A 22,483-nucleotide genomic window follows, 5' to 3' on the forward strand; every position below is an offset into this window, starting at 1 on the left:
GATCATGGTGTATGAACCTTTTAATGTGCTGTTGGATTCTGTTTGCTAGTATTTGTTTAGGATTTTTGCATTTATGTTCATCAGTGATATTGGCTTGTAGCTTTCTTCTTTTGTGACATCTTTTTCTGGTTTTGGTATCAGGGTAATTGTGGCCTCGTAGAATGAGTTTGGGATTGTTCCTCCCTCTGCTATATTTTGGAAGAGTTTGAGAAGGATAGGTGTTAGCTCTTCTCTGAATGTTTGATAGAATTTGCCTGTGAAGCCATCTGGTCCTTGGGTTTTGTTTGTTGGAAGATTTTTTTTAAAATTATTTATTTATTTATTTGTTTTGTTTTTGTTTATGGCTGTGTTGGGTCTTCGTTTCTGTGCGAGGGCTTTCTCTAGTTGTGGCAAGTGGGGGTCACTCTTCATCACGGTGCGCAGGCCTCTCATTATCGCGGCCTCTCTTGTTGCAGAGCACAGGCTCCAGACTCACAGACTCAGTAATTGTGACTCACGGGCCTAGTTGCTCCGCGGCATGCGGGGTCTTCCCAGACCAGGGCTCGAACCTGTGTCCCCTGCATTCACAGGCAGATTCTCAACCACTGCGCCACCAGGGAAGCCCTGTTGGAAGATTTTTAATCACAATTTCAATTTCAGTGTTTGTGACTTGCCTGTTTATATTTTCTATTTCTTCCTGGTTCAGTCTCGGAAGGTTGTGCTTTTCTAAGAATTTGTCCATTTCTTTCAGGTTGTCCATTTTATTGGCATATAGTTGCTTGTAGTAATCTCTCATGATACTTTGTGTTTCTGCAGTGTCAGTTAATACTTCTTCTTTTTCATTTCTAATTTTATTGATTTGAGTCTTCTCCCTTTATTTCTTGATTCATCTAGCTAATGGTTTATCAATTTTGTTTATCTTCTCAAAGAACTAGCTTTTAGATTTATTTATCTTTGCTATTGTTTCCTTCAATTCTTTTTCATTTATTTCTGATCTGATCTTTATGATTTCTGTCCTTCTGCTAACTTTGGGTTTTTTTTGTTCTTCCTTCTCTAATCGCTTTAGGTGTAAGGTTAGGTTGTTTATTTGAGATTTTTCTTGTTTCTTGAGGTAGGATTGTATTGCTATAAACTTCCCTCTTAGAACTGCTTTTGCTGCATCCCATAGGTTTTGGGTCATCGTGTTTTCATTGTCATTTGTTTCTAGGTATTTTTTGATTTCCTCTTTGATTTCTTCAGTGATTTCTTGGTTATTTAGTAGTGCATTGTTTAGCCTCCATGTATTTCTATTTTTTACAGATTTTTTTCCTGTAATTGATATCTAGTCTCATAGCGTTGTGTTCAGAAAAGATACTTGATAGGATTTCAATTTTCTTAAATTTACCAAGGCTTGATGTGTGACCCAAGATATGATCTATCCTGGAGAATGTTCCATGAGCACTTGAGAAGAAAATGTATTCTGTTGTTTTTGGATGGAATGTCCTATAAATGTCAATTAAGTCCATCTTGTTTAATGTATCATTTAAAGCTTGTATTTCCTTATTTATTTTCATTTTGGATGATCTGTCCATGGTGAAAGTGAGGTGTTAAAGTCCCCTGCTATTATTGTGTTACTATCGATTCCTCCTTTTATGGCTGTTAGCATTTGCCTTATGTATTGAGGTGCTCCTATGTTGGGTGCATAAATATTTACAATTGTTATATCTTCTTCTTGGATTGAACCCTTGATTATTATGTATTGTCCTTCTTTGTCTCTTGTAATAGTCTTCATTTTAAAGTCCATTTTGTCTGATATGAGAATTGCTACTCCAGCTTTCTTTTGATTTCCATTTGCGTGGAATATCTTTTTCCATCCCCTCACTTTCAGTCTGTGTGTGTCCCTAGGTATGAAGTGGGTCTCTTGTAGACAGCATATATATATGGGTCTTATTTTTGTATCCATTCAGCCAGTCTATGTCTTTTGGTTGGAGCATTTAATCCATTTTCATTTAAGGTAGTTGTCGATATGTATGTTCCTATTTCCATTTTCTTAATTGTTTTGGGTTTGTTATTATAGGTCTTTTCCTTGTCTTGTGTTTCCTGCTTAGAGAAGTCCCTTTAGCATTTGTTGTAAAGCTGGTTTGGTGGTGGTGAATTCTCTTAGCTTTTTCTTGTCTGTAAAGGTTTTAATTTCTCTGTCGAATCTGAATGAGATCCTTGCTGGGTAGAGTAATCTTGGCTGTAGATTTTTCCCTTTCATCACTTTAAATATGTCCTGCTACTCCCTTCCTGCTTGCAGAGTTTCTGCTGAAAATCAGCTGTTAACCTTATGGGGATTCCCTTTTATGTTATTTGTTGCTTTTCCCTTGCTACTTTTAATATTTTTTCTTTGTATTTAATTTTTGATAGTTTGATTAATATGTGTCTTGGCATGTTTCTCCTTGGATTTATCCTGGATGGGACTCTCTGTGCTTCCTTGACTTGATTGACTCTTTCCTTTTCCATATTAGGGAAGTTTTCAACTATAATCTCTTCAAATATATTCTCAGTCCCCTTTTTTTTTCTCTTCTTCTTCTGGGACCCCTATAATTTGAATGTTGGTGCATTTAATGTTGTCCCAGAGGTCTCTGAGACTGTCCTCAATTTTTTTCATTCTTTTTTCTTTATTCTGCTCTGCGGTAGTTATTTTCACTATTTTTGTCTTCCAGGTCATTTATCCGTTCTTCTGCCTCAGTTATTCTACTATTGATTCCTTCTAGAGAATTTTTAATTTCATTTATTGTGTTGTTCATCATTGTTTGTTTGCTCTTCAGTTCTTCTAGGTCCTTGTTAAACATTTCTTGAATTTTCTCCATTCTATTTCCAAGATTTTGGATCATCTTTACTATCATTACTCTGAATTCTTTTTCAGGTAGACTGCCTATTTCTTCTTCATTTGTTTGGTCTGGTGGGTTTTTACCTTTCACCCCAAATAAATTTAAAACAAAGGTAATATACTCAAAATGCCTCATCCTCTGATGATTTTACTTCACTTTGCTGTTATGTATGCTCTGGGGGTTATTTTTGCCTATTCTATTTGTGTGGTGGAAACAATACACGACAGTGTGTTCCTGCCCATCTCTACCAACTGGATGTTCAGTGATATCAGGTTGGTAGCTTGAAATTGGCCCCAGTGACAGTGATTATCCCGTGGAAATAAGCAAACTAGAGATCAGAGTTTGATTTATTGTTTTGTTTATTGTCTAAACTTAAGAAAGTAATAGAAGATATATTAACAATGCAGATTAAGTTTAAAAGTGAGTCATGTCTGTGGCTATAATATTGTCATAGCACAGAAAAGTTGAGGAAATATTCTTCCAGAATTCAAAAATTATTATCCAATTCAGCAAAAAGTCACCTTTTTCATTGGTGAATGGATGAAGTCTGGACAGGTGGCTGAGGAAAGATGAATGCCAAGGAGAGGTTGCAAGGTTGCAGAGGGTCTGTGTTCTGGCTGGGGCAGAGGCCATTGGCTGTTCTCACATCAACCTGCTGACTCCCAGCCTAAGCTGGAAATTCCAAAAGGCCTCTTTTTCCTCTGTATCCCTTTAGTGCTCTGTACTGCAAAATCATAACATGGGGCACACTTGAAAGCAGAAGTGCTTAAGGGAATCTGATGTTTATCATAGAGCATATACTGAAGTGTGCATTAGGAACTGAGAAGCAATAAGCTGACAACTGACATAGCTGGGCTTTGTGGATCTTTGTGTTTAATCATCTAGGAGGAAGGAGTTCCGGGTAATGCTTGGGCTTTGGCCTGACAAACTGATGGGCTGTCTGTGCCACAATTCTAAGTTAAGAAGGACATGGTAACTCTACCTTACTGAGAAACCACCATATGCCAAACATTGGAGGAGAAACTGTGCACACAGTCTCACTTAATCCTCCCAACAGTCTTGTCATTCACTTTGTACAGAACTTGTTGTATAAAGTTGTGGGGAAAAAAATGTGTCTGAGGCATCCATAGAGCCTCCTCATAGTGGTATTGAATAGATGGTTCTACATATGTGTACAGATGCCATCTCCATTAGTTTTCAAAAGGGACAGTAATCCTGACATATTTATATAGGCCTGCCTTCTATAGGTGCTAAGGGCATGAAATAACATTAAGTCAGTCAAAGCATTTTCCAAGGTATATCACCCAAACTAGTGCAGATTAACTTCTTTGAGATGTTCTAAATTTAGACAGATATATCATTCAGCAGATTAGAAAAATGAGTTTGAAGGCACTTGGGTAGCGAATACAAGGAGGATGGACAGAGAGACCAAAAGGAGAACTAGAGAGATGCTATCAGCTCCAGCGAGATCCCAGTTAGCTGAAACCATTAAGAATACCCTAAGGTATTCTTAAAGTGTACCATATATACTAATATGTATAAAATAGATAACTAATAAGAACCTGCTATATAAAAAATAAATAAGTAAAATAAAATTTAAAAATTCAAAAGAAAAAAAAAAAAGAATACCATAAGGAGACTTCAAGTGAGACTCAGGCTTCCAGCCCAGCCCAACCCATTTAGGAATTTTATAACTTTACAGCTGTAAAGACAGGATGATGTTTATCTCCTCCTTGTACTGTCTTTCTTGGCCCTCTGGGAAAGGGCTTTTACAATAAATAGTGCATACGCTTTTAGAAGTGATCCATTAAGCCAGTACCAAGGAGAACATCTTGACACTCTATTGAGTCTCAGAAAAGTGCAATACGATGGCAATGACGTGGCTCTTCAGTCAAATGTACTCAAGATGTCTTTGTCTGTGGTGTTTCAGGAGGCGGGAGGAGATGGGATCTTCCCTCCACACACATTAGTGTGAAGTGGTGGTGTGGGTTTTTGTTCTCATCCCTCTTATTCCTGAATGAGAGGACTTGCCTCTAGTGGCTGGGATCAAGTAACTCTTGCTCTTCATCTTCATGGCAAATACTTTCAGCATGTTTCATTGACTATTTCTCTCAAAACCCACCTAGGTTTTTATCCTCAGACTTTGGTGAAATCCGACTAACTATCTGTGTCGGACATAAAGACAGTAGAATGAAAGTGAAGTCAAGGAAGCAGCCTGGTGTCATAGAAAGAGTCCTGAATTTGGAATGAGAAGACTTGGGTTTGATTCCTGGCTCTGCTACTTATTATCAGTGTAGCTAGGTGAACTTGAGTGGGCTTTCCATTTTGTTTTTTTAAATTAGTGAATTTGTTTTAATACAGTCTTTAATCCATTAGAAATCCAATGCTCTTGAAAGAAGCACAGCTAGTGTTAATTTTTGGTATATATCATTCCAGCTTTTCTCCATGCAATCTTCTGTCAAAGATTTTATAACATTAATAGGTAACATTTATTGAGCACTTAAACTGTACCTTGCGATAAGTGCTTTCCATGCATTTACCATTATATTTGTATAATTTATATAATTTTGATGATCTCTAAATGGCATTTTTCTTAGGTTTTTTTCCTTGTATTTTTCTTGGTTATCTTGTAATTTCTGTAAAGTAGTAGACAATTACTTTTAAACTGTCAGTGGCTACACAAATGTAAAGGTTTATATTATCCTTTTAAAATTGAAGCACCAAGTAAGGGAGAGTTACCAGTGGGCCAGAGTAACATTTCACAATTGGAAAGAGAAATGAAAATATATAAGGCAATCTCCACTTATTTTCTGATAAAAAATCGTAAGTAATATTCCTGTAGCACTTTATAGTTTAAACATTACTCTTCTTCATTTAATTCAATCTTCATAACAATTGTCTGAGGCAGGAAACATGAACTCCAATTTTCAGATGAGGAAATCAAAGCTCAGAAGAGTAACACATACAAAATAGATAAACAAAAAAGACCTACTCTATAGCACAGGGAACTATACTCAATATCTTGTAATAACCTATAATGGAAGAGAATGTAAAAAAAGAATATATATATATATATATATATATATATATATATATAAATATATATATATATATGTATATATTGTATAACTAAATCACTTTACTGTATACCTGAAACTAACACATTATAAATCAACTATATTTCAATAAAAATTTTTGAAAAAGAAGACTGACACAGCTCTAAAGTAGCAGAGACAGGGCTCCAATGCATTATGCTGCCCTGACTTTTGCTAAAATGGTCTTTTGCTACTGTGCCCAGATTCCATGTTTGCCCCTTATCAGATTGTAACCCAAAGGTTAAACTCAGAATTCTGTTTCTTGGGCTTGGTGGGGTAAGTGGAATTGTGCAGGGCATCTCTGCTTAATTTAGAATGATTTCCCAGAAGAAAGAACTATCCTAGATGTTTAAATAAAAAGAAAGGCATCCGGGAAGTGAAGCAATGTTGAGGCACAGGAGACCGAATGATTTCCCAGGCACAGGGTGCCACTGGAGTTCACTGATCCCCAAAGCAATGCCTGTGTTTGCTTTCACACTTGCACTCACATTTGATCTTCAAACAGACCCAGGGAAGAAGGCAAGGAGGAACTATTGGCTTTATTTTCTGGTTGAAGAAACCCAGAGATTAAATGACCTATCTAAGGGCAACCACTTATTAAGGGTCACAGGACGGCTTGACTTCTCAGGACCTCTCTCTCAGCCCAGTTGTCTTCTCACTGTACTGCTCTTGCTGCCTTTTGTGATTTTTTTCATCTCCCGACACAGCCATCACCACGGTTTAAATTGGTTAAATGATCTTTGTGCCTGTGTCTGGTTTCTTCATTGATTGTCTATTGTTTGCAGGGAAAAGGACAGTGATTCCTTGGGCAGGTTCAGAGACCTTTTCCTCTTTTCCTCTCCAGATCTTTCTGGCCTTGTGTTGTCCGTTTGACTTTATTTAGTCTTTTCCCAGAATCAAGTAAAAAGTCAGATACTTGTAGGGAATGGTGGCTGCCGTTGATGGGCTAAGGTCAATCATACTTTATCTTGTCACAGTGTAATTAGGAATGCTGAACTACTTTTGTAATGAAAAACACTGCTACTAATAATTTAAAAAATAAAGACACACCCAAACCAAAACCCCAAGTGAACTGAGGAATCAGGGACTGCTAAACATTTTAGTCATGAATAATAAATGTAATATGCAAATTAACAACCTGAAATGTATCTCCTACCCAACCCCACTCATTTTTGCATACTTTCATTTATTCTAGACTTTGCTACTCAAAGTGTGGTCTTGGAATCTGCAGCAGCAGCATCACCTAGGAGCTTGTTAGCAATGCCGACCCTCAGCACCCACCCCAGTCATACTAAACCTGAGTCTGCATTTTCATAGGATCTCCAGTTGATTCCTATCATTAAAGTTTGAGAAGCACCGGTCTAGATCACTCTCATGCTCATGCTCTGAGGATATCAGTGGATTCTCACTGCCTATATACCCTTCTGTTGCATCTCTAAGACCCTACATGTCATGGACCGAATTTCCCTTTCCAACCTTACTTACCATTATGCCCTTTAACAAATTCTACCAGTCAAATTGAATTGCCTGCTGTTCCCCTGAAATTCCTGACACAATACCTTGGCTTCATGATTGTACTCATCCAATTTGCTCTATTTGGTATGTTTTCTCTCCTTCCTGTTCATCCAGAACTTTCCTGTCCTTCAGGGACACTATGCCTATAAAGCCTTTCCATATTAACTCAACCAGAATAATCTCTCCCGTCTCTGTGCTCACCTTATACAACATAATATAGTTCATTGTGTACATTGTGAGGAAAGCATTCCTTAAGTCAGGGCCTGATTCGGAGTCACCTTTGTCCAAGCCCATCTCTGCCCACCTGCCAGTACTTAGTATAGTGTCTGGCATTTGGTAGGGGCTCAGAACTGATCATGGACTTGACTTGCATCTAATTCTGATAGAGCCATCTATTGCTTGAAGCCCTTCACTGACATTAGCAGGGTCCATCCATCGAGTCCTGCCTCTATTACCCTGGGCCTCCAAGCAGCTCAAAGCTCAACGAGACTTCCCCCATCCTTGGGTGAAAGCACTCAGGCTGAAAATGCCTCAAATCTATCAAGATGTTAATGACCTGTGGCAGGACTCTGGCAGCAACAAAGGCACCTCTGTTGCCAGAATCCATTTATTCTGGGTGGGTGTTTTCGACAACCACTTAATTAAACACATTGCTTTTCTCTATAAATTCCTCCATGGCAACAGCCTCATCCAGATAGCTAATGGTCCCTAAGTAACCTGAATTACAGGATAGTGAGGACATTTAGATACTGCAGTCACAAACGTACTTGGAAGTGTTTGTTTTCCCAAGACTGCTATGAGTTAAGGAGGGGTCAGGAAGAACCAAGTGGTGAAAAAAGGTCTAATGAAGCTAAATGCCCAGCTCCATCACTTATTAGCTATGTGACCTTGGTATGTAAGTCTCTTACATCCTCTGGGCCTCAGTTTTATCATTTATAAAATGGCTATGTAAAGAGGGATATTAATTTAAGAATTAAATTATTTAAAATATATACAATGCTTATACCAATTTTTGCCACGTAGTATGTGCCACCTAAGTGTTTGCTTTTATAATGATAATAACTATTATTATTATTAATAATATTCACCCATTTATACAATCATTTATGTGTTTACTGAGCTCCTTACATAAGCCAGACTCTGCCCTAAATGATGAAAATACAGAAACAAGTAAGACAAAATTTCTGTCTTCAAGGAACTCTCAGTCTTGTGGGGAAGGAGGACATGTAAAGGAAGTCACAGCACAATATGATACTTGCTGATACACAGTCCTACAAATTATTCTGTGAGAGCTCAGAACTCAATGTGTCTGCATTGTAGACATAGGTCAAGGGGACATCCAGGATTAAGGGAGGAAGAGAAATTTCCAAAAAAGATATTATGGGAAAGAACATCTCAGGAAGAGGGAAGAATCTGTGCAGAGTAACTGAGACAGGCTCAGGGAACCACAGACAGTTCTCTGTGGCTGGATTAGTGAGCAAGAGTCAGAGAACTAGAAAGAAGTTGGAAAGGCAGAAAGGAGCCAGAAAGGAAAGAATTTTGAACGCCAGGCTAAGGAGCATGGATCAAATTTTTTTCTTGAGTCACAAATTGGAGATCCATAAGCCATTTCCACCCTGCTAAGTATTTTTCAAAATTTGAATTTGAATGTTTTTAGTTAAGGTATGTGCTTCCAGTTTGACAACACCTTGTCACTTCCCATTGTCTTACACTGGCCCCACTTCATTCCCTGATGCAGTGGTGTGTGCTCGGCTCTCCCACTCATGACAGCCAGCTGTGTGCATCTCTTCCAATTCCAGGTCCAGTCACCTCACCTTGGGATCTTGAAATCAGTCATGACAGGAGAATTTATACCAAGGAAATAAAATCAGGGCATCATCATTATCATTATTGTTACTTTAGAATGTGTTTACCATTTACAGCACACCACTGCCTTTATGTTTCCTTCATGACCACTATATAGGCATTTCTGTCTTGAGTTAAATAGGGTGTTGACATTATTAGAAAGGCAATAGATTCTGGAAATAATTGCCCAATAATTTAAACTTAGTCTTGATTATTTAGGGGACTGCCAATGTGTGGTTTATTAAAGAAAACAAATAAGACCTCAACCTTAATATTGAGGCTATCAACACATTTAGGTCACTACAGCTGTTATACAGACAACTATTATAGTCTCTTATGAATAAACGTGCTGCCTGATACACAAAGAGGAAATTGTCTCCACTCTATTGGGTCCCTAGGTTATCCCAAAATGCCTTGTTATAGGGAAAGTAGGTTGGGTTTGTGAAGAGTAATCAATGTGAAGAGAAAAGAGCCTTGCTTCCACTAGTATGTTCAATAGAAAGAACTACCAAGTTTAAGAATTGCTGTGGCTTCTGAAATGCTGTGCTATGTGAATTAGTAAAAATGTAATCTTCTGAGCAAGGAAAATTACCAGAGAAATTGAGAGGAAACTGTATAATGATGAAAGGGTCAATCCTTTCATCCAAGAAGACAGAGAAATCTTAAATGTGTATGCACCAAATAATAGAGCTGCAAAATTTTTGAAATGAAACTGATAGAACTGAAAGGAGAAATAGACAAATCCATGATTACAGTTGGAGACTTCAAGACCATTCTTTCAATAATTGTTATTAAAAAATGGGCAAAAATTCAGCAAGGATTTAGAAGAACTTAACAACACTACGACCCAATCAGCATTTATAGAACACTCCACCAAGTAGCAGCAGAATACATGTTCTTTTCAAACACCCACAGAACATATACCAAGACCCACCATATCTTGCACTACAAAGCAAACCTCACCAAATTTAAAAGAATTGAAATCATACAGGGTATGTTCTCTGATTACAGTGGAATCAAACAAGAAATCAATAATAGAAAGATAACAGAAAAATACTAAATGTTTGGAAACAGAACAACATACTTCTAAATATGGGTAGATAATCCTGAGGTCAAAGAGAGAGTTTCAAAGAAATTTAAAAGTTCATTGAATGGAATACAAATAAAGATAAAACATATCCATAGCTGTGTGGGATACAGCTGAAGCAGTCCCGAGAAAGAAATTTATAGCATTAAAGGAAAAGTGCTCAAATCAGTTGAAGAAACATCCTAAGTCAATAGTATAAGCTTCAGCTTCAAGAAATTAGAAAAAGAAGAACAAACCCAAAGCTGAGAAGGAAAGAAGTAATAAAGATAAAAGTAGAAGTTAATAAAAAACAAAAACAATAGGAAAAATTAAAGAAGCAAAAAGCTGGTTCTCTGAAAATTTCAATAAAGTTGACAAACTGCTAGCAAGGATGACCCCCCCCCCAAAAAAAAAAAGTCATAAATTACGAATATTAGGAATAAAACAGGGGGTATCACACAGACCTGACAAACACCAGAGAGATAGTGAGGAATTATAGCCAACAACTCTACACACATAAATTTGACAACTTAGCTGAAATGAACCCTTTCCTCAATACACACACCCAAGATGAAATAGATAATTTAAGTAGCCTTATAACAATTAGGAAATTAAATTTGTAATTAAAACCTTCCCCAAAAGAAATATCTAGGCCTGGATGGTTCCACTGGAGGATTCTATTAAGCATTTAGAGAAGAATGAACACCAATTTACATAATCTTTTCCAGAAAATAGAAGAGAAAGGAATACTTCCCAGCTCATTCTATGAAGCCAGTATTAACTTGATACTAAATCCAGACAAAGACAGTACAAAAATAAAACTACAGACCAATACCTCTGATGAATATAGATTTAAAAATTCTTAACAAAACATTGGCAAGTAGAATTCAACAATATAAAAAAATAATTATATACCATGACCAAGTGGGGTTTATTCCAGGGATGCAAGGCTAGTTCAATATTAGAAAATTAATCAATGTAATCCACCATATTAAGAGGCTAAAGAAGAAAAATCATATGATCAGATCAATAGATGCAGAAAAAGCATTTGACAAAATTCAACGTACACATTCATGACAAAAACCCTCAGGAAATAACAGAGAGGAACCTTTTCAGTTTGATAAAGAACATCTACATAAAACCTATAATTAACATCATGCTGTTGGGAAAAGACAATGTTTTCCCCCTAAAATTGGGAACAAGGCAGGTGTCCACTCTCACTACCAATATTCAACATACTCCTGGAGGTTCTAGCCAGTGTAACAAGGCAAGAAAAGTAAATAAAATGCATACAGGTCAAACAGGAAGGAATAAAAACTGTTCCTAATTGTAGATGGCGTGATAGTCTATGTAGAAAATTCCAAGGAATCTACCAAAAAGTTTCCAGAACTATTAGATGAGTTTAGCAAGTTTCCAGGGTACATGATAAACATACAAAAAATATTTTAGTAATAATTAAAAAAAAAATCAAAAAATCAATTATATTTCTATACACTAGCATTGAGGAGGTAAAAACAAAATATAATAACATTTATAATCACTCAAAAAAAGAAAAATATTTAAGTGTAAATCTAACAAAATATGTATAGGACTTACACACTGAAAGCTACAAACTGCTGATGAAAGAAACAAAGATCTAAATCCCATGTTCATAGATTGGAAGAATCAATATAGTAAAGATGTCAATTTTCCACAAATTTGACATACAGGTTAAACATAATTCCTTTCAATCTCAGCAAGATTTTTGTAGGTATGGACAAAACTATTCTAAAAAATTTTTTTCAGTTTGCCTGTTTTATTTTATTTTTTTAATATTTATTTATTTATTTATTTATTTATTTATGGTTGCATTGGGTCTTCATTGCTGCACGTGGGCTTTCTCTAGTTGTGGTGCACAGGCTTCTCACTGCGGTGGCTTCTCTTGTTGTGGAGCATGGGCTCTAGGTGCGAGGGCTTCAGTAGTTGTGGCATGCAGTCTCAGTAGTTGTGGTTCGCGGGCTCTAGAGTGCAGGCTCAGTAGTTGTGGCACAAGGGCTTAGTTGCTCCGTGGCATGTGGGATCTTCCCGGACCAGGGCTCGAACCCGTGTCCCCTGCATTGGCAGGTGGACTCTTAACCACTGTACCACCAGGGAACTCACTATTCTAAAATTTTTATGGAAAGACAAAGGAATTAGAATAGTTAAAACAATTCTAAAAAAGAATAAAGTGTTTCTCACTGGCAAATCCTATTTTCTACTATATAACTTCAGCCCCTGGCCAGAGCTGATAGGACAAATGGGGGCTAATCGGTTAGCTGATGTGAGACTCAAAAAGACAACTCAGAGGAATGATTTGGGCTAACAGAATCCCTTATCTTGAGAGTCTGAACTGGGAGATTTAGGACAACAGAAGCCAGTTAGCTACGAGAGCAGATTCTTCAAATTCATGTATAGTCAGGACTAAGGAAACAATGAGGTCATAGGCAAGGTGGAATTAAAGAGCAGCAAACACTGGCAGTAAGCACAAGGAGCACATCAGTCGAGAGGAAACAGATGAGATGCATAGAGGGATACACAGACATCATGAGAGAGACAGCCCCTAGAGAGTAAATTTCATTCCTTGTGACTTTCTAGGTTTCCTAAATCCCAACTGTGCTATGGTTCCTGTTTGTAGATTTCTGTGGGATTCCTCAGAGTATTTTTATAACACATCTCCTCTTCTTGGACTTGCCTGATGTGGGCTGTGTCTCCTGTACCCAAGGAGATGTAACTAACACAGTACAGTAAGCAAATATCTCTCCCACTTAAAAGAATAAAACAAGGGAGGTGGCAAGATGTGAGCATTTGTTGTATCCCATCCCTCTGTTCTTCCCTCTTGTTGCCTCCTCAAAATTAGTCCTTGTTCTCCTGCCGCTTCTTTGGCTTCTGATCAAGTGAATCCCCTAAAGTGAATTTGGGGGAGGCAGGGAGGAGAGAGCCCCTCGGGGATGGGCCTCTTGTTAGTGCCTGGTGTGCCCAGTAGCTATGCAACAGCTATTCAGTTGTTTTGTGAGAAAGAGAGAAGGATGGGGTGTGCCCAGAGTCTTCTCTTTTGTGTAGCTTTTAAAATATCCTCTTACTGATGGTACTGTGGTAGAGAGAGGCCAAATGCCTGCTGCACAGGGAAGGTAAGTGGGAGAAGCAGCTAGATGGAATGTATATGGCCTGGGCTGGGGGTGTCAGAAGCACTGGATTCTCACCATGGCTCTGTCAGTGGTACTAGATGCACGTCACTTTATTAAGACTTGGTTCCTCCACCTGTGAAGTGGGGATAATAGCCATTTAATGTGAAAACATTCTTAAATTGCAAAGAAATTGTGGTTATTTCAGATTTGGCTTCTGCTTAAATCTCCTTCCACTCTCCTCCTTGTTCCTTTTGCTTTGGTCATGCTGGCTTCCTTGCTGTTTCATAAAACGTGATGGATCCCATCTTGCGGACTTTGTTTTCCAGGGGGAAAATTGACCATTGTTTTTTTCTGCACTCAACTGGAGCAATATGAAATGTCATGTTAGGACTTCTCTTGCTCAGGCAAAAAGTGTTCTGTGGATACAAAAGTGGATGTTTCCAGGTTCATCCTTGTCCATATTTTATGGGGACACTTTGCCCTATAGTGAGTGGTACATGTTAAAGACGTGTTGGAGAAATGAATAAATATTCCTGAGGCCTTTTTAGTGTACCTCCGAGAATCATCCGTACTTTGCAACTTGTGCTTTTCCAACACTGAGATCTTCACCATACAGCAGGAAATGAAAAGCTGATAAGAGAGTCTTCTTTAAGGACATCAAATAGATACCTAGGGTTCCTTTTCCTCAGCCCTGTGGGCAATGGGCTGGGAATCCAGACACCTGACTCTGTGGACTTGTGTTCTCATTATCCAGTCTCATCATACCCATTAACTCTTCCTTAGGTGATTTCACCTCACTTCTTAGAGAACTGTGTATTCCTTAAGAGTTGAATGCTTTTCTCAGTATTCCCAGTAGCTAAGCACAGGGCCAGGTACATGGCTGGCTGCATGGGGTAGTGGGAAAAAAATGAACCACAGGAAGTCAAGTCAGGGGACGGGAACAGGGAAGGTTTGTGGACATCGGGTTTTTATTAGAATACTGTGTTTACTTGGAGGGTCCCCTATACACATCGGAGAGGCCCAGGGAGAGATTAACCAAATGACTGAAAGAATTGCATGTGGGTTATTTAGCTAAAGGTTTTATAAGACTTCACTTAACTCAGGGGGAGGCAAATTGCTTTGCTTCAATGCCATGCATTTTTCATCTGTTTGTGTTTGAATTGCAAACCCAAACTGGATTCTCTTCAGGGCCTGGAACCCAGTGGGTGCTCAGGGAATATGTGTGGAATGAATGATTCAGTGTTTTCCTCCTGAGTTGCTGATTCCTGGCTAACCAAGAAGCTGCTTCCTCTTTCAAGAGCTGGTTATTCTAAGAGGCTACAGGGGCACAGGAAAGAAGATTGATTTGTAAATCAGGTATAAGCACTGTATTCAATATCAGGGACGATGTCTTAGTGGTGTGTGTGTGTGTGTGTGTATGCGTGTGCATGTGCATGCATGTGTGTGTATATTTGGGGGAATCATATTAGAAGAAAATATTTGGGGGAGAAAAATCATTTCCAAACCGTAAACTGACTTGACACGGCCTTAAAAGAGCAACTGAGAGTATTGTTAGGAGTAGGGCTGGGGCGACTGGCAAAGCATCTGGGATGGTTTGAGTAATGGGGTGGGGGTCCTGGAAACTTGCTCAGATGGGTCCCACCTGTCATTGCTGGTTCGCTGTTGCCCTCTGCTGGCCAAACTGTTGTAGTACCAGGAAACTGCAAATCTCCTGGAGCAACTAGGTTCCATTTCCACCAGGAGGTCTAGAACCCTTCCCCATCAAAGAGGGGAAATGCAGCTAGTGCTGAGGAACAGCAGTGGTAGGAGAATGTAGCAAATTCTCTGCCAGGAGAGACAGGCTCTCATCACTGTGGGGATGAATCTTATTCTAATTTTTTATTCCATGCTCTGTTCATTTACTAATACCTTGCTCTCTCTTTGGCTCTGTGCTGGGCACAGAGAGGGGACCCTGATATGGCTCAGTCACTGTCTCTACGCCATAGGGTCTTCCATCATGTGTGTGGGGAATGAAAGGACAAGTACAGAAAATTGTGACTAAGGCCACAACTGAAACCTTGATAAAGGCTGTGTGTATTTAAAGGAAAGAGAGATGGTATCTACTTGGGGGCGAGGGAGGTGAGGGGAAGGTGCCATTAAACAGATAGCATTTAAGCTGGGAACCTGAAGGATAGGTGATTTTTTTATTTAAAAATATCTCTTTTAATATTACCCAGCCATAAAAAAGAATGAATTCACGCCATTTGCAGCAACATGGGTGGACCTAGAGATTATCATACTAAGCAAGCAAAGACAAATATCATATGATATAACTTATATGTGAAATCTAAAAAAAATAAAAGATACAAATGAACTTATTTACAAAACAGAAATAGACTCACAGACATAGAAAACAAACTTATGGTTACCAAAGGGGATAGTGGGAAGGGGATAAATTAGGAGTTTGGGGTTAAAATACACACACTACCATATATAAAATGAATAGCCCACAGGGACCTGCTGTATGGTGCAGGGAACTATACTCAATATCTTTTGGTAACCTATGAAGGAGGAGAATGTAAAAAAAGAATATATATATTTATATATGCATGTATGGCTGAATCACTTTGCTGTATACCTGAAACTAGCACAACATTGTAAATCAACTGTATTTCAATAAAAATTTTAAAAGATATATCTCTTTTATCATAAAAGTAGAAAGTTTATCATAAAAAAATAAACTTTGGCTAATAAAAGCATGAGAACAAATGAAAGTCACTTGAAATCCCACCACTCAGATACAATCAGTGTTAACATTTTGATCTATATATTTTGCTGTTGGTACAAAATTGGAAGTACACTGAAGGTACCATTTTGTATCCTGCTCTTTCTCACTCTTTTGGTATGAACATTTTCCCAATGTTACTGTTTTTTTTTTGAAAATGTACTATTTTACGGGGGAATATTTCAATGGGTACAACTGTGGATAGGATTCTTCAAACAGCATGAGGCAAAGCATACAGGTTGCACTGCACAAGAATTGTTAATTCTTCACCAATTCATTTCAGAAATATTTTTTGGACACCTACTACCGTGGCGACACAATGCTAAGAACTGACTCTCTCTTTGTGATGTTTACAGTATAGGAGAGAAGACTGACATGAATTAGGTAATCACAGAAATAACTATAAAATTGCATCTGGGAGAAGTGCTGTGAAGGAGAGATGTGAAGTTCTATGAAAGTATATATTAGGAAGAAGAGAAGTAGTCATGGAGGTCTGGGAAAGCTTTCCAGAGTAAGGAGTAATTGAGCTCAGCACTATAGGAGTTAATTAAGTAAAGAAGATCAGGAAGAACATGACCGGCAGAGGGAATAGCACATGCAAAGTCCCTTCAGCAGGAGTGGGCGTAGTGAGTCCAAGAAACTGAAAGAAGATCAAAGAGAAGGGAGTGCAGAGGCCTGAAATGTCGTTGAAGAAATAGGTAAGGCCTGACCCTACAGAGCCTCTTAGAACGGGTGAAAATTGTCATTTCTTGTAAGAGCTATGGGGAACTGTTGAAGTGTTTGAAGCCAAGGTTGGGAGGTAAAGGACAGACAGATTTGGTTTTATTTATTTATTTACTTTTGGCTGTGTTGGGTCTTCGTTGCTGCATGCGGGCTTTCTCTAGTTGCAGAGAGCGGGGGCTACTCTTCGTTGCGGTGCGTGGGCTTCTCACTGCGGTGGCTTCTCTTGTTGTGGAGCACGGGCTCTAGGTGTGCGGGCTCCAGTAGTTGCAGCACGTGGGCTCAGTAGTTGTGGCTCACGGGCTCTAGAACGCAGGCTCAGTAGTTGTGGTGCACGGGCTTAGTTGCTCTGCGGCATGTGGGATCTTCCTGGACCAGGGCTCAAACCCGTGTCCCCCGCATTGGCAGGTGGATTCCTAACCACTGCACCACCAGGGAAGCCCCAGATTTGTTTTTAAAAAGGTCTACCTCATTGCAGTATGGTATGAGGCTGGGAGGGAACTAAAGTATATGTAGATAAACCAGGTCCAGGTGGTTAGTGGCCCAAGCCCAATGAGAAGGAGACTGCAAGAGTCCAGGCAGGAGATGTGGGAAGACTGGATTAGGATAGTGAAAGTCGAGATGGAGAGAAGTGGATGGTTTTGAGAGATGTCTGGGGAGTAGAATGTTTAGGACTTGGCATGTGAGGTGAAGAAATAGGATGCGTCCCGAAAGACTCCTAAGTCTCTAGTATACATAACCAGATGGAAGAAGGGTTTTCCCCCAAGATAGGAACACTGGAAGAGGTCAAAATTTGGAGGGGACAGTCATAGATGTTTGCTTTGTTTCCCAGAGAGAACAATTTCAGGAGTGGTATAGATCATCACATCAGCTCCTTCCAGAGATAGCTCTTACCACACTTGCACACCACACTGAAGGGTCCTCTATTTGGGGGTGAGTGGTCCCATGGAGGAAGCCAACACTATGCCTGGATTTACTGTCTCCATACTTATTTCAGGGCCTTGAACTACTGCTTGCTAGGTGTAAAGCATTGGGCACGTCATTTTAAGGGTCTCTGGACCTTAGCTTCTTATCTTTAAAATGAGGGTAATAGCTTTTAGTCCAAAAGATTGTTGGGAGGATTAAACAAAAGCATTGATATTCAAGAGCTCTGTGAATGTCCGTGGACTGCACAAACACAATATGTTATTGTTATTCCTACTCCTATATTTGTTCTGAACATTACCGCCAAACTTATATTAATATTAGGAATATAAAATTCAATGTTTTCTCCAAGAGTTCTCTGGGAAGTAAGGTGTGATTGAAGTCTAAATAAATAAATATACCACCCAGAAGCCAGAGATGGTGGCCCCAAACTATGTATAAGCCTGTGTGTTTACTTGGATTCAGACTTCTCCGACACGTAAATTATGCAGAGTCTGTGTCGCAGCAGAGCACTCCGTTCCTAAAAAGAATTCTCTCTCTTTTTTTTTTTTTTCCTGAATCCATCCTTTACCTTTTAAAATAAAACTCATTATGGAGTGCTGACATTTTCAGTAAAACCATTAAACTAAAATCTGAGGATTTTTTAGACTAAAAACAAGTCTGGTTTATTAGGCAGCAGCTTATAACTTGCTGCTAAGTAGATACAATCTATTTAGAGAAATTTATGTAGATATCTGATAAAACATTTCAGAATCCTCGTCTCTTTCTGACTAAGACAGAGAATGTTAAACAGATTATCAAGAATTCTTTCCTTCTCTTGGTGGGGTAGAAGTTGGGTATTGCAGCATTGTTAGAGTGGATGGAGACCAGAGGACCACGATTTAAACCAGATCTCTTGACCCTACATCACTAACACTACTACCATATTCTAACTGAGCGACTTTCAATGTGACTTTCTTCAAAGGGTGGTGCGGAGATGTAGAGCTAATACTTGTACATGCATAATGGCCAGCATATAATAAGGCATGATCTCATCTTTCTTTCCTTCCTTCTATTTCTCCCTATTTCTTCCTCCTTCATCTCCCTTTTTCTCTCCTTCATGTCTCCTCCTGTTCCTCTTCCTATTGATTAAACTTTTAATTTTGTCCCGCCTGTCTTTAGACTACATTGAGGAATGGCATATATTGGGGTTACCCAAAGTCACTTAGTCACTTAGGTCCCTGACAATGATAATAACAGCTCATTTACAAACCACCGATTGAGAGTCATATCCCTTAATCCTCTCCCCAAACTTAGGAGATGAGTACTGTCTCCATTTCACAGATAAGGAACATAAGCTACAGACAGGCTCAATAGCCAATCTTACAGAGTTATTTAGCTGGAAGTTTTCACCCCCATACTCTCCCAACCCAAAGGCCTCCAAAATGATTATGATTGGCACTCCTTTACCACTCAACAGATATTTATTTGGAGCAGGCTATTTGACAGGAACAGAGTAAATAGCCCCGCAGGCACAGTCACAGCCCTCATGGAACACACACGCACACAGACACAGACACACACACACACACATAAGGATGATCCTTAGACAACACTCACGGGCATTGCCCTACCCTCTGTACTTTGGTGTCCATTCTGATTTGTCAGTGTTCACGTAGTACCAGTTACTAAACTTTTAACATATCGTTCCTTCTTACAAACTATGAGAGGTGCTGAAAATGGAAAAGGATCAGAAAGCTTTGAGAAAATGTAATAGGGGGACAAGTTTATATAGGAGTTTAAGAAATCTTCTTTGAATGAGGCATTTGAACCATGACTTGAGCAATGAGTTTTCTCAGCCTGCTATGAGATGGTGCTGGGCAGAGGCCAGACCATACAGGGACCTGTAGTCCATGTTATGTAACTTGGATTTGATTCTGAAATCAAAAAGATGTCATTTAATAGAGTGAACAGGGGAGGAACATCATTCCTTTTGTATTTGAAGAATAGCACTCTGGTTACTATGTGAGAATGGATGGGAGCAGGGTGCCCAGTCCCAATCTTTACATTAGATGGATTCTGTGTAATGGGGATTCAGATATGAATGAGTCACAAATCATCCTTTTCTGTCTCTTTGGGAAGACAAAACATGTCCTGAAACAGTTATCATACAAGTCATGCAGTGCTATATACAAAGGCTGTGGCAGACAGACAACAAAAGCGTTGAGAGTGAGAAGAATTTCAGACCATGCTCACTTTCTTTTAACCAGAAGCCATTGCTTCTGTTTCTCTCTGTTCTCTCTGTTGGAGAGATTCTTAACTCTCAGAATTTTCCATGCATACCCTGAAAGGCTCTCAAATCTGAAGCAAATCAATTCAGTAAACACTTATCCAGTGTCTGCTTTGTCTTTGGTTTGTAAGAATCTCACTTCACTTGTTTCACTGTATTTCTACCATAAGAAAATGATAGAATGAGCTTGAAATAGTGACGGTTTGGGTGGAGGTCACTGGACCTATATTCAAGTCTCCATTTTATCTTCAGTCAGCAATGCGACCTTTGGAGATTAGCATAAACTAATGCCTAGTGAGTCATCCAGATTGAGTTAGACCAAAGATTATTTTTGGTGTGCTTTGAGGAAGATGTGCTCCATGAAGGTTTTCTAGAGAACTGGGAAGACATGGAGGAGCATGAATCAGTTGACTGCCAACATGATACAGTCTTGCTATTCCCCTAATGGATCCTGTCAAGGCTAATCATCTCTGAGCTCTGTGGCCATAAAACCTCTCCCTGTGGACTTCCCTGGTGGTGCAGTGGTTAAGAATCCACCTGCCAATGCAGGGAACACAGGTTCGAGCCCTGGTCCGGGAAGATCCCACATGCCGTGGAGCAACTAAGCCCGTGCGCCACAACTACTGAGCCTGTGTTCTAGAGCCCACGAGACACAACTACTGAGCCCGTGTGCCGCAACTACTGAAGCCCGCGTGTCTAGAGCCGTGCTCCGCAACAAAGAGTAGCCCCGCTCGCCGCAACTAGAGAAAGCCCGCGCGCAGCAACCAAGACCAAACACAGCCAAAAAAACCAAAAAACAAAAAAAATCCCCAACAAACAAAACAAAACTTTCCCTGTGATCCTCCGCCTCCCTCCTCCCTTAGTCATGGGGCTGGAATGAGAGAGAAGGGATGGCATTCTTCAGCTTCTCTTTCTTCCGAGGTGATCAAACCTCATTATTTTCTGTGTCAGTAGATATGTTTCAGACAATTCCATTATTTTCAACTTGGAAAGATTATGCAAACGACTTTTCTTCTCTGTGGTGTTTTTTTACAGGATAGACCGCTGGAACAATGAGAAGGAGAGGATTTTGCTGGTCACAGACAGGACTCTCTTGATCTGCAAATACGACTTCATCATGCTCAGCTGTGTGCAGTTGCAATGGATTCCCCTGAGTGCTGTCTATCGCATCTGCCTGGGCAAGTTTTCCTTCCCTACAATGTCACTGGACAAGTGAGTATGATGTCTTAGACTCGGGAAAGTGGTGCAGTGGGTGTGGGGCAGGCAGGGGAAGCAATCACCAAGTTCAGTTCAGTGCTGTAAGCTGGGAGAATCCAAGGGAGAACAGTGACGCTGTAGCCGAATTCATCAAACAATCCTTGAGTTTCCACTCTACGTCAGACACCAAGGATACAATTTTAAGTACATTTTTACTTTAATATGAGTACCTGACAAGTCAGTGGTTGAATGTAAAGTGGAAAGAGCTGTGGGGACATGGAGGAAACGGTTTTAACCTAATTCCTGTGGCAGAGATCAGAGAAGCTTTCCTGTAGAAGCGCTTGAGCCAATATTTGACATGGGGTAGGAGTCAGCCGAAGAAGAACAAAAGCTTAAGAATATTGCAAGCAGAAGGAAGAGAGAGCAACCAAAGGAATGAAGGTGGGAAAAAGTTCTGTAGAGTAAACACCATACAGTACCACTCCCATCTGTGGGGTAAGTCTGAATACCCCCCTGTCTCCTCAGGGTGCTGTCACCTGCAAGACACCCAGCACTTTTAATTAAGGCAGTCTGGTTCTAGACACCTTGGTGCCTTTATTCGTGACATTTTAACCCATGGCTTCTAGCCCCAAGCAACTGACCATTTCTACCCTTCCTTGCTGTACAATGTTCCTGCAACTTTTTCTACAAAGGTAATGCCTTCCACGTAGGGTCAACCAGCTCTGAAACATTCCAGGGAGAGGTGCAGCCAAATACACCAGTGTGGCTTTATAACAGCAACCGCTGGAGGGCCTTGTTCTTGGGGTCCTGCTGCCATCCTCACCCCCAGCAGCTGTCAATTGCCTTTGGGAATTGAAATTATTCTACAAAGCTTAATGAACAGAACCCAAGATGGCTAATAAGACTTCTTGAAAGAAGTCTCTTTGGGATCTTTCCTGGAAGCTTAGTGGAGGAGGGGACATCACCTCTCTCGGAGAGGTTGACAGTTACCAAGAGACCTGATGAGGTCTATAGAGGAGGGTTGCTGAACTGAGCAAATTCTTGTTATGGTCTCAGGAGGAACTGACTTTCTTCAACATTTTAAATCTAAGCCGGAGGACAGCTGCCTTCC

The 22,483-nt window shown here is 39.6% G+C and overlaps 1 protein-coding gene across 1 annotated transcript in view; it reads left to right on the top strand.

Moving 5' to 3' along the window:
* The window catches only part of TPRG1 (tumor protein p63 regulated 1), a gene marked incomplete at its 5' end in the record, with an annotated part of 118,796 nt that overhangs the window by 16,766 nt on the left and 79,547 nt on the right, over positions 1–22,483 (top strand). The window contains 1 exon segment of the mRNA XM_082461607.1: positions 21,211–21,387. Coding sequence (XP_082317733.1) covers positions 21,211–21,387 — 177 coding nt within the window.

This window comes from Balaenoptera physalus, assembly GCF_965194825.1.
Source record: "Balaenoptera physalus genome assembly, chromosome: 4".
NCBI lineage: Eukaryota > Metazoa > Chordata > Mammalia > Artiodactyla > Balaenopteridae > Balaenoptera > Balaenoptera physalus.